At 41.5% G+C, this 12,783-nt stretch overlaps 1 protein-coding gene across 4 annotated transcripts in view; it reads left to right on the forward strand.

Annotated features, from left to right (window-relative positions):
* The window catches only part of Sptan1 (spectrin alpha, non-erythrocytic 1), a 67,584-nt gene that overhangs the window by 1,877 nt on the left and 52,924 nt on the right, over nucleotides 1-12,783 (forward strand). For all 4 annotated transcript variants that reach the window (XM_031369628.1, XM_031369630.1, XM_031369631.1 and 1 more), the window contains exons 2-3: nucleotides 10,454-10,693; nucleotides 11,670-11,795. In XM_031369628.1, the coding sequence (XP_031225488.1) occupies nucleotides 10,457-10,693; nucleotides 11,670-11,795 (363 nt within the window). In that variant the 5' untranslated portion in view covers nucleotides 10,454-10,456. The remainder of the gene's footprint in view (nucleotides 1-10,453; nucleotides 10,694-11,669; nucleotides 11,796-12,783) is intronic.

Here is a 12,783-nt window from a genome sequence, read left to right on the forward strand (position 1 = left end):
CTCAAGCTTAATTCTCCACCCTTAGCTTCCAAAGTAGCTGGGCCTATGGCAGGCAGGAGCTGCTGCAGCCAGCTATTCTCTGGTAATGCATTTGGCCTTGGCTGTATGCTTTGTAGTAATCTAATACTTGGAGAAATCTGATGTCAGGTAATCTAATGAACAGGTTTAAGCAGGAAGAGTAATATTAAGTGTATCTTTTAGTTCCCTGGATTATAATTTTCTATTATTTTTCTTCTCTGCTTTCATCTCAAAGGTGGAGCCTCTGCAGATACTGAGAAATGGCTCTTAGGAATAGCTTCCCCAGTCCAGTCTGTGGAATGTGCACTAAGGACAGAGGCTCTGAGGGCAGCCTGCCTTTGTCCCCAGTGCCCACTGCCTATTGGAGAACTCCACTCTATGCATCTGGGTCTGCTGCAGCTGGTCAGCTGTGGGTTTACAGGGGAATGCCATGATCTGATGATCTGATAGCTAATGCTGACTCCAGGAATGCAGAGGTCGCAGAGCTGGCCAGAGAGCCATCTGGCTGGAACAGACGTGCAGCGAGTGGCACCTTTCACATCTCTTGCACATGCTGCTTATACTTGTTTTGAGTAAGAAATAATAGTATTTTGTAAAGGTACTACACCAGCAAACTAGCCCAAAGGTCAATCTTTGTTGTTTGAGTTTCTTACTATACTCTGGCTTTCATGAAATCATCTTTTTACTTAATTACTTTTACAATGCAAATGCCTAAAACACCCAAGATTCCTATTTTATCAGAATGTAGATGAGAAGGGGCATATTTATTTAAAAAAAAACATTCAGTATTAAAAATTAATCCTTGGGCAAACTGAGGCCTGAGAGTGTGTGACTTGGCCAAGGCAGGTGGTGCTTAATTGTCCATACCCAGAAGCCTTGGCTCCCTGATTACATCTCAATTTCTGGTGGGATTCAGACTGGGGCAGTCTGTGCTGTTTGATTTTTGCCTGTTCTCATGTGTTCACAGATTTGTTCTCCTCACTTTAGAGTGATTCTATCCCAGTTGCCCTTAGAAGTGTGTTGTCTTGCTCTTCCCCTTCCTCTTTAGAGTCCACATTCCTTCAACATGTTGTCATCGTTTCGTAAACGCAGAGCTCAGGTATTTGACCAGCATGCAGAAAATGTGTTGCCTTTTGGGTTTTTTGCCTGGCTTGCAGTGAGGACACATTGGTGTCCAAGAGGTTGAATGATCCAAAGGAGAAGTCCTGCCTGCATGACCTTTCTGTTAGTAGAAAGGTTGGTGACAGTCTGTTGTGATTGCTAGCTACGTGATCAGAAGTGTTATATGCTTACTCTAAACTATCCAGAGCCTACTATTTTCTACCTCTGTTTCTCCTTAAGGCATGAGTATATTAATCTCTTATTGCCATCCTGGTGTTTGCATGTGATGTTTGCTGATTTGTAATTGATGGCTGCTTGGTTCCTAAGAACCAAGGGAGTAAGTTACTTTAGATATTTAGAAAAAATTACCTGAAAACATACTGTATAAATAGTATTTTCCAGTTCAACAAGTGCTATAAACTGGGTTTGTCTCTTTTCCATTGACTTAGCTCTACCATAATCCCTGTGAATGAAATGGAACTCAGTTTCTTTCTTTAAAAACCAAGATTCTGACAGGGTGTGGTGGTGCACACCTTTGATCTTGAGAAGCAGAGGCCGGCATCTCTGAAGGTTCCAGAATAGCCTGGTCTATATAGTGAGTTCTTGGACAGCCAGGGATACACAGAAAAACCCTGTCATGAAAAAACAAAACTCAAACACACACCCACACACACATACACACAAAACAACATTCTTGTATGTTTTATGTGTAGTGTTTTAATGTTTGCTAACATTGAGCCTTTTTCAAAAAAAGAAAAAACTGCTTAAAATTGTCTTTATTTTAAAGTGGGAGGTAGAAATTTAAGGCTTTTTAAATAATTATAGCTCATAAATCAAAGGCAAGCCCCTTTTATAAATGAGATCAGTTAATTATATAAGGTTTATAACCTTTTCTTGTCTTGAATCTTAATATATTACACTTATAAACCCTTTTCATCTGAATTTTGCAGGTTGAAAGGTAAGTGCCAGCAAGATAGTATGTGGGGAGCATCAGCAGTAAGTTGCCCAGCATTGCTCTGCATTTCTGGGTTTTGATGCAATGCAGTATGGACCTCTTGCTTTCTTGATGCTTAAGTCCTGCTTGGCTCTGCAAAATTGCACTAACAAGTAGAACCGAATTAATCAACTTGAAGGCTGAAATATAAAGCCACGATCTTGACTGGAATGTAGTTGAAGCAAAAGGATTGACTGTTTTCATTCATGGTGCCAAAAGCCTTGTTTATGTACTGTTTACTGCTCTGCTTACTATCCTATCTGCTACTAAAACTTGTAGCTAAGCTGGTTGCTAGTTGGTTTGTTTGATCTGAGAATCAACTAGTACACAGTTTTGTAGGTGCTAACCAGTTCTTTGATAGTGTATTCTCAGGCCAGCCATTTTACATCTGTAGCTGTTAGTCCTCTTGCTTTGCAAATCTGAGATTCAGTAAATGCTGGCCTCATAAGCCACAGAGAAAAGCTATTGTCTGTTTTGCACGTTTGGGCCCTGACTAAGCAGCAAAACCCAAACTAATGAGCGGTTTTTGTGACCTTTTGCCTTGGGTGATTTCAAAAATTTTTTCCGTAGAGCCAACCGATTCCAATTCTTCCTACCTCCATGATGTTCAGCATGTTTCAGTGGCTTTAACAAAAGTGAAAGCAAAGACTTTGATCTTCACATGACTTTTTCTTTTCTTGAAATGCCTAAGAAATGTGTGTGAGTCTGTCCTAAACTACTCACTTACAGGTGCCAGATTTGTGGAGTCCAAAGCATTTGATCTTTGGTTTGAAAATGTTCTTATCCTTAGTCTGGTTTTTGTTGTTGTTGTTTTTGTTTGTTTGTTTGTTTGTTTGATACAGGGTTTCTCTGTTTAGCCCTGGCTGTCCTGGAACTCACTCTGTAGACCAGGCTGGCCTCAAACTCAGAAATCCGCTGCCTCTGCCTCTGCCTCCCAAGTGCTGGGATTAAAGGCATGTGCCACCACCGCCTGGGCCATAATCTGTTTCTTAACACAGTGTGATTATTACCCACTGTGCCTCCATGTTCCTACTGTAAATACATAGTGGCATGTAACTGCTTATAGATTAGTGAAGGCATTTTACAATTCGCCAAGACTAAGAAGGGCCTCAAGCAGCTGTTTCTTGGCATTTGGCTGGCCTGGCAAACAAAGATACTCATGTAAGTCTATATTTAGAGAATCTAGCTTAGTTGATAATGTATACAAATTCGTGTTAAGCATGAGGAGGAAACATTCTTAAGCTTACTGTGTCTTGGATTTTTTGTTAAACTTCATACCTTTAGAATCAGCTAGATCTGGGGCTGGAGAGATGGTTCATCAGTTAAGAACATTGGATGTTCCTTCTGAGGGACTTAGGTTCAATTCCTAGCAGCCACATGGCAGCTCACACCTATTTGTCTGTAACTCCAGTTCCAGGGCTTCTGATACCCTCACACAGACATACATTCAGACAAAACAGCAAAAAACACATAAAATAAAAATAAATAAAAAAAAATGAATCCATGAAATCTGGCAGTATTGTAAGAATGCTGACAAGTCCTTTGTGTTCATTACAGTAGAGGACATAGCTTGTCCTCTATTCTTGTTTGATCCCCTGAGATCAGCTCATATACCTTGCTGTTTTGGTTTTTGAGATAGAGTTTCTCTGTGTGGGCCTGACTGCCTGGGAACTCTGTGTGTACACCAGGCTGGCCTCGAGCTCAGAGATCTGCCTGCCCTTGTCTCCTAAATGCTGGAATTAAAAGCACCACCGTGACCAGCAGAATGAAGCACTGTTTTGTTTTGTTTTGTTTTGTTTTTGTTTTCCCGAGACAGGGTTTCTCTGTATAGCCCCGGCTGTCCTGGAAGTTACTCTGTAGACCAGGCTGGCCTCGAACTCAGAAATCCGCCTGCCTCTGCCTCCCAAGTGCTGGGATTAAAGGCGTGCGCCACCACCACCACCACCACCACCACCCGGCTGAAGCACTGTTCTTAAATGTACAAAGAATACATCAAACATTTTGTTTTCCCTCATTTATTCTCTGTGTACATGGACTTGATTTTCAAAAATCAGAGTTGGTTGGCAGCCTGGAGATAAACTGTCAGCTGGTTGACTCCTAGGTAGTCCCTCTGTTGTGGTTTTTAGGTAGGCAGTACAACAGATAGGCTGGTAAGTTTGGAGATTGTTTTTTTAATGGCACATTTCCCAGATTCTTCCTTCCGAGTGATTTAAAGGAATTAATCTCATTAGGTTAGGCACAGCCTGGAACATTCTCTAGAGTATGTCTTATCAGACTGCTGCATACTGTCAGAGCAGGGGTGGGGTTCTTTTAGTATGCAGCTTCAGTCATGGAAGGAATTTGGTACACACAGAGTCCCAGAAATTCCAGTACTGCTGACATAATTTGGGGTGAGAGGTTGTACATTTTTGGGTAACAGTAGTTTTTGTATTTATTTAAAAAAATTTTTTTTTCATGTTGTCTAGCAATGATCGTTTTAGGAGCAAAATGAAAGTGGAAATTCTTGCAGCTAAATATGTCTGCCAGGTGAAGAAAATAATAATTTTCAGTAATATAAGTAAAAAATCTGCAGTGGGAGCGAGGTGGTGACTTTCATATGTCCAGCTCTGCAGAGAGAGCCAGTTTTCCTTGGCAGAGGTCCCACCTTCTGACGTCAGCTGATCTACTGCGGGAAAGAAAAGTCCATTATTGCCTGACCAAAGTACTTGGTATAGAATTGACTCTTTCTACTTCACTGGGTCCACAAAGAGAGCCTTTTAGGTTGGTTAACTTCAGTGGGTACTATCTGGATGGTCTTCTGTTTTGGTAGGAGTTTGCTAGCTAGCAGCAGGCTAAGTCCATGCAGAGAGGCTTGGGTGACTCTTCAGTAGTAGGATATTGGTCCATCCGACAGGCTTGCTTCCTGATGTGATTCCCAACTCTCATACTGGAGCTTGCATGGAGGGCCTTGAATATACCAGGCAAGCACTGTACCAGGGAGAGCTGCCTCTCCCTAGAATTCCCACCACCCATCATTTTTGAGACAGGATTTTTCAGGTAGTTTTGAACTCACTCTTGAGATCCTTCAGCTTCACCATCTTGAGTAGGTGGAGTTGTAGTTCTGAGCCACAAGGTTCAGCTGCTAATGTGATTTCCCCGGCAGCTAAATGAGTTTTAAAATGTGAATTTTTGTAATAGACAGGACAAGCAGCATACACAGCATCATTCAATAACTCTTTCTAGTGTGGTTACTGTTCCACATTATAGCTATACCTCTCCTGGGAGAAAATGTTTATTAAGAGATTTTGTGAGCAAGCAAACTAAATAATCATTTGATGGTTTTCCTCTTTTTCCTGTTTTTTTTTTTTTTTTGTTGTTGTTTGTTTTTTAAGATTTATTTATTTAATTTATGTGAATACATTGTTGCTGACTTCAGACACACCAGAAGAGGGCATGGAGTCCCTTTACAGATGGTTATTCAGAGCCACCATGTGGTTTCTGGGAATTGAACTCAGAAACTCTGGAAGAGCAGTCAGTGCTCTTACTATGCTGAGAAATTTCTCCAGCCCTGTTGTATTTTTTTGATGCAAGGTTTCTCTGTGTAGCTCTGTGCTAGGACTCCCTCTGTAGACCAGGTTGGCCTTGAACTGCCTGCCTCTGCCTCCTAAGTATTGTGACTAAAGCCAAGTACCACCTCTGCTGGCTCCCTCCACCCCCTTACTGTTTCCTATGGATAAGGACAATGGCAATGCATAAATAAATCATCAGGTTTGGTTTGGTTAGTTTGTTGTTGGGGAGGGGAGTCACTCACTGGATAGCCCAGACTGGAAAGCATCCTCTCTTAATCTCCTCAGTGTTGATCACAAGGCATGTGCCACCATCTTGGCTAGCTTTTAATTTTAAGGAACTTTGAAGGCCATTTTAAGAGTTGTTGGCCATTTTAATATTTGTTTTCCGTCCCACCTGCCTGTCGAGGCGCAGAGCTGTGCCTTGCTGAGCTGCTTGTCTGAAGTCAACATGTGGTAGTGAAGAGAGGAGTTGCTTCTTTTAGGGAGCATTCGAGAAGCCCAACTGATTGATGATACTTAGTTAAGTATCTTTAGTTAGTAGATTATATGCCATTCTTGTCACAAATTTAACATTTACCTTAGTAGTAGTTTTACAATATGGAGAAAGAATCATTATCCAGCCCCCCACCTCACTCCTTGCAAGTGAATTTGTGAATTTGCTTGGTCATTTAGTCAGTAAGCATATATGTTTATTTTGAGACAGGTTTTTTACTTTTTAGTCCTGGCTGGACTAGAACTTAGCATATATAGACAAGGTTAGCTTTGAACTTAAGAGAGCCTCCTGCCTCTGCCTTCAGAGTGTTGGGGTTATAGGCATGTTACATTATACCTGGCTTACAGTTTTATTTTTTCAAATTGCCTTTCTTACATTTAAATGTTTAGAAACAATCCTTGTTACCATACCAAGAGAATTAATTAATAGTATGTACAGCAGAGCAAACTCATTTTAAGAACATAAAAAAGTGCCGGGCCTTGGTGGCTCACACCTTTAATCCCAGCACTTGGGAGGCAGAGGCAGGCAGATTTCTGAGTTTGAGGCCAGCCTGGTCTACAGAGTAACTTCCAGGACAGCCAGGGCTATACAGAGAAACCCTGTCTCAAAAAACAAAACGAAACCAAACAAACAAAAGAACATAAAAGAGTAAGAGTAATGTCCATGGTGTTTGTCCAACTTCTAAGAGGTTTATCTTACTTCCTCACCTTAGGAGCAGAAAAGAAAAATTAGATAGTCCAGCAAAGGGAAACTGTTCCTGACTAACATTCCTGGTTGAGTCCCCAGATTTCCTACTGAAGATGAGTTTTTACTTCTCAGTCTCTGGGTTCTTTCTCCATGTGACCTGCTATCATTCTTACCCACTTTTTTGTAGAGGGGAGTCTAAACTTTCTTTGAGCAGAGCATGATACTGAGACACACACAGTAAGAACACTCTGTAAATACTTCTTGATGCTAGAAGCAGTCAGGGTAAAGGAAATCAAGTAGGACTGCTCACAGCGCAGCCTTTCTCTAGATGTATCTCCTGGCTTGGCCTTGCAGCTTATCCACCTAAGACCTTTTTCTAATTTTGACTTGAACAGTATGCAGACAAATCATTCAGACCATGATTCCACACACATAAAACACTAGGAGCCTTCTCAGCAGAGCAATTCTTCATTGCTGTAGTACACAAACTAGAGGAAAGCAAGAAACGAGCTAAATGAGCTTTTTTTTTTTTTTTTTTTTTCGAGACAGGGTTTCTCTGTGTAGCTCTGGCTGTCCTGGAACTCACTCTTTAAACCAGGCTGGCCTCGAACTCAGAAATTCTCCTGCTTCTGCCTCCCAAGTGCTGGGATTAAAGGTGTTCGCCACCACCGCCCACCTAAATGAGCATTCTTAACTTCCCTTACACCAGAACTACAAGTTTCAGACAGTAGGTATCTGCTCATCAGGAGGAAGTAGGTCTAAGTGCTCTGCTCCTTATAGTATAGCTGCAGCAGAGATGGGGCAGGGAATAGGGCTTGGAATATACTTATTTCTGTGTATCTTGAGGTATGTGTAGGAATTCCCAGGGAAAGAAGGGATGGGACATTTTAGGCAAAAAAAAATTATGTACAGGCCAGGCATATCTAATCCCAGGCAGGAGAATCTGATGTTAAAAGTCATCTTCAGCTCCATGGGAGTTTAAAAAAAAATACAAATGGCTTTGAAGTTTTCTAAGACTTCTTTCCTGATTGGGGAGGTGGCTTATAGAAAAGCAATTGTTATGAAGTTCTAAGCATAGCAGTGACTCAAGTGACTCCAGTGACTCAAGTCAGGTAGAAGGGGAGCTGTTCGGGCAGCTAAGTCAAATCAGTAAGCTACAGCTTCAGTGAAGAGACCATGTGTCAGGGAAGGGGCAGGAGAGATGACTCAGGTCTGTACCCTTCCTTCCCTCCCTCTATCCCTTACCTCTTCTTACCACCACCATCCCACAACAACAACAATAGTAATATATTTAAGATGTTTATTACATATTATATACTTGTGTGTCCAGGGGTGCTCCTGTGCCACCTTGTGCATGGAGGTCAACAGACAGCTTGTAAGAGTGGGTTCTCTCCTATCATGCAAATCCTGAGAATCAAACTCACATACACAATACATACTCACAGCCTGGGCCGGGAATAGTGGCCCATACTGGAAATCTAAGCACTTTGATGGGAAGAGGCAGAAGGATTTACCATAAGTTCAGAGCCAGTCTGGCAAACATAATGAATACTAGGCCCACACCTAGGCTAGTGAGACTGTGTCAAAACAAAGTACTGTCTATAGAGGAGATCCTGAGTACGTTTCGTAGGGCAGATGAGCGTTAAGGTCTGTCCAGATACTGTTCTGTGAACTGTATAAAAGGTATAAAAACTGTTACCTGAAAACCTGGAGACAACTTTGTAGAATTGATTTTCTCCCTTATCTATGTAGATTCTAGCCATCTAACTTAGATTGTCAAGCATGTGTGGTACACTGAGCCATCTCACCAGCCCTTGGTTTTTGTTTTTGTTTGTTTGTTTGTTTTGAGACAAGGTTTCTCTGTGTAGCCCTTGGCTGTCCTGGAACTCACTCTGTAGACCAGGCTGGCCTCGAACTCAGAAATCTGCCTGCCTCTGCCCCTCCCCAAGTGCTAGGATTAAAGGCATTCGCCACCACTGCCCCGCCCTTGGTTTGTTTTTTATGTATACCATGTTTGTGCCTGATGTCCATGAAGTCAGAGAAAGGTATTGAATTCCCTGGAACTGGAGTTATAGGCAGTTGTGAGCTGCCTGCCATATGGGTGCTAGAAACCTAGCTTGCCTCTTCTGGAAGAGTAGCCAGTACTCTTAACCTCTTCTTGTTTGCTTTTTGAAACATCTGACTGTGTAACTCAGGCTAGGCTTGAAATCTCCATTCTCTTGCCTCAGCTTCCTGAGAGAAATTCTCTTGATGTTGAGAAATCAGTTAATTGATGGGTATATATGCTAAAGACTGTACTTTTAAAGTGGGAAAGGTTACTTGCCATTCTTAGCCACTCTAAGCGTAGTAGGAAAGGTAGCTTGTACAGGGTCATGTATTTCTAAATTTTAGAAGCTTTTTATAAATTACATCTATTTTTCTGTGGTCTTAAATGACTAGAGTATAAAATGGTTTCTTTTTCTCTTTGATGCTGGGATGGAATTGATGGCCTTGCTAAGCAGTTGCTTTACTGTTGTTCTCTATTCCCATGGTGACTTATTTCTTATAACATCTAAGTAGCATTATCTTTGTTTCTCACATAATAGGTCATGTTCTCTTTTGACATTAAATTTGGCAAAACTGCTTAGAAAACTGCCTGATTAACATTAGGGTTTAGGGAGCTGGAGAGATGGCTCAGCAATTAAGAAGAGAACTGACTGCTCTCCAGGAAGTCCTGTAAATGGGATCCAATGCCATCTGCTGGTATGTCTGAAAACAGCAGTATACTCACATACATAATAGAAACAAAAACAAAACAAAACAAATTAGGGTTTAGTGAAGCCCCACTGTCAGTTACACCAGTCTTCACAATTTCTGTGACAAATGGGAAAGCTGGTTTAAATAAGAGTAAATTAGGGGTAGGAAATATATTTCAGTTTTGTTAAAGTGCTTAGCGTGCACCAAACCTGGTGTTGGTAGAACATTCTTGTAATCTCAGCACCCAGGGGTTCAGAAATTCAGGGTTACCTGTAACTACGTAACAAGTGACCAGCTATAACATGAGACTCTCTTTTAAAAAAAGTCACCCCGGTGGTAGTGGCGCATGCCTCAGATTCCAGCACTCGGGAGGCAGAGGCCAGCCTGGTGTATAGAGCAAGTTATATGACAGCCAGGACTACACAGAGAACCCATCTCAAAAAACTTAAAAAAATTAAATAAATAAAGGAATTCAGACATCTTCAATTCAAAATCAAGATGAAAAGATTTTTTTTTGAGTAAATTTATTTAATTTGTCAAACATCAATCTTTCCTTTGAATCTTGAAGCCCCTTAGCTCTTCCATTTAACTCCTTCAGTTTTTGTTGCTATCAAAACCATCCTCTGAAAAGCTGGAGTAGAAGGTGCTGTGAGGAGTAAATACACAGCTCAGTGGTTCTCAGCCGGTGGGTCTTGACCCTTCAGGGGTTGCCTAAGACCACTAAGATAACTATTATTCATATGGCTTTTTCCCTGGAAGGGGCTACTTCATAGTTTGTTTGCTTGGATTTTCTGATTCCTTTCCTTCAGAGAGCCTAATTAATTCCATTACGTATTTTGTCTGTGGGGCTTATTTGTGGTCATTCTGTCTTTTCAGAAAATGGATCCAAGTGGGGTCAAAGTGCTGGAAACAGCCGAGGACATCCAGGAGAGACGGCAGCAGGTCCTGGATCGGTATCACCGCTTCAAGGAGCTTTCTACCTTGCGGCGGCAGAAACTGGAGGATTCCTATAGGTTCCAGTTTTTTCAAAGAGATGCTGAAGAGTTGGAGAAGTGGATTCAGGAGAAGCTTCAGGTTGCATCTGATGAGAACTACAAAGACCCAACCAACTTGCAGGTATGTCTGAGCTACCAGCGGTTCTTGCCTCTCAGAAGTCAAGGGCCCAAAAAAGATTGGGCAGCTAGAAGAATGTAAGTCAGACCAACACTGTGCTCTGAGAAGACCCTAGTATATGAGGGGTTGGGGTGGAATAAGAGTGGTTTGCAGGCATGAGGTTTTCTTTTCTGAATACTTTAAACCAGTGATTGTCAATCTTTCTAATACTGCAGTTCCTCGTGTTGTGGTGACCTACCCCAACCATAACATTATTTTTGTTGCTATTTCGTAATTGTAATTTGCTACTGTTATGAATCTGTATTTCTAGTGGTCTTACCAACCACATAGTGTGAGAAGCACTACTTTAAACTGATGGTTCTTAAATTGCTATCTCAAAGCTACTGGAAGCCCAGGCATTTCCAGGAAAGGTCTTGGTGGTTATTTTGGATTTTTAGTTTTTGAGACAGGGTCTTCCTGTGCTGCCCTAGCTGACCTGAAACTTAATATGTAGACCAGGCTAACCTTAATCTCAGAGATCTGCCTGCCTCTTCTGGTGTGTCTGCAGAGAATTACAGTGAACTCACATACGTACATACATACATACAGACAGACATACATACATACATATATATATACATACATACAATAAATGGAATGTAAGAAAGGTTTGAGTATGGCTTCTAAAGCAAGTGGAACGTGAATGACTGGATTAAACAGGGTAAACACTGAGAGCTAGGAAAACTGAGTGTGGTCCTGTTTTCTAGATAAAAGCTACTTCTCCATAGACAATAAATTTTAAATATTCTATAGTGTCTTGCACTTGCAAAGTTGAAAGTGTTCACACGCCAGGGTTGTAGAGATACATACATAGCCTCTGTATTTGATTGGTTGCCTCCATCACTAGAGCTGATGGGACTAAGGACAAGGGACGTTTGGTATGGGGACAAGAGGAGGATTGTATGGTAACACTTGGGGCTTACTTGTGTTCTACTACCAGGGAAAGCTCCAGAAGCACCAAGCCTTTGAAGCTGAAGTACAGGCCAACTCAGGAGCCATTGTAAAGCTGGATGAGACAGGAAACTCGATGATTTCTGAAGGGCACTTCGCATCTGAAACCATCAGGGTAAGTGGATGCTCTCTGGTCAGAAAGCCTCACCTGCAGGAGTGCTGGAAAAGGAGGGCGAGCACTTTAGAAGCTCAGCTTTTCCAGACTGGAAGCACTACATCTCCTAGTGAAATCTACAATCCAGGTATTAGTATGATTGAAAGCAGGACTGGAAACCAGGGTTTGTGCATGTGGTAGGAACAGTGTCAGTATTCTTGCAGTAGAATGAGTCCGCATATGTCCTTATGTTAAAGAAGACTGTCAGCTAGCTCTAGTGTTTCAGAGGGGATTGATAACCTCGAGACAGGAGCTCTAAACTCTGGGCCCATTAGTTTTTGAGTCAAGAAAATAATTTTTTTAATTATTTATTTATTATATATAAGTACACTGCAGATATCTTCAGACACACCAGAAGAGGGTATCGGATCTTATTACAGATGGTTATGAGCCATCATGTGGTTGCTGGGATCTGAATTCAGGACCTCTGGAAGAGCAGTGTCAGTGCTCTTAACTGCTGAGCCATCTCTCCAGCCCCTTTTTTTTTTCATTTTTCAAGACAGGGTTTCTCTGTGTAGCCCTGGCTGTCCTGGAACTCACTCTGTAGACCAGGCTGGCCTTGATCGCAGAAATCCGCCTGCCTCTGCCTCCCAAGTGCTGGGATTAAAGGTGTGTGCCACCACTGCCTGGCCCGAAAATAATTTTTCTATGCTTCTTTAATGATACCATAGTATTAAGGGAAAGTACACTTTTCTCTTTGCCATGTTGATTTTCTCAAAAAGATATACTCTTATTTTGACTATCTTTGAAACCCTTTTTTAAATTTTAATTTCTATTTTTAATTATATATGTGCTTGTGCATGAGCACTCAGAGACACAAAGAGGATGAATTAAAGGTGGTTGTGAGCTGCCCTTATGTGGGTACTGGGAACTGAACTCGGGACTCTCTAACAGAGGTATATATACTTGACTACTAAGTCATAGCTCTCTCTTTTTTTTTTTTTTTTTT

This window comes from Mastomys coucha, unplaced genomic scaffold (genome assembly GCF_008632895.1).
Source record: "Mastomys coucha isolate ucsf_1 unplaced genomic scaffold, UCSF_Mcou_1 pScaffold15, whole genome shotgun sequence".
NCBI classification, from domain to species: Eukaryota; Metazoa; Chordata; class Mammalia; order Rodentia; family Muridae; genus Mastomys; species Mastomys coucha.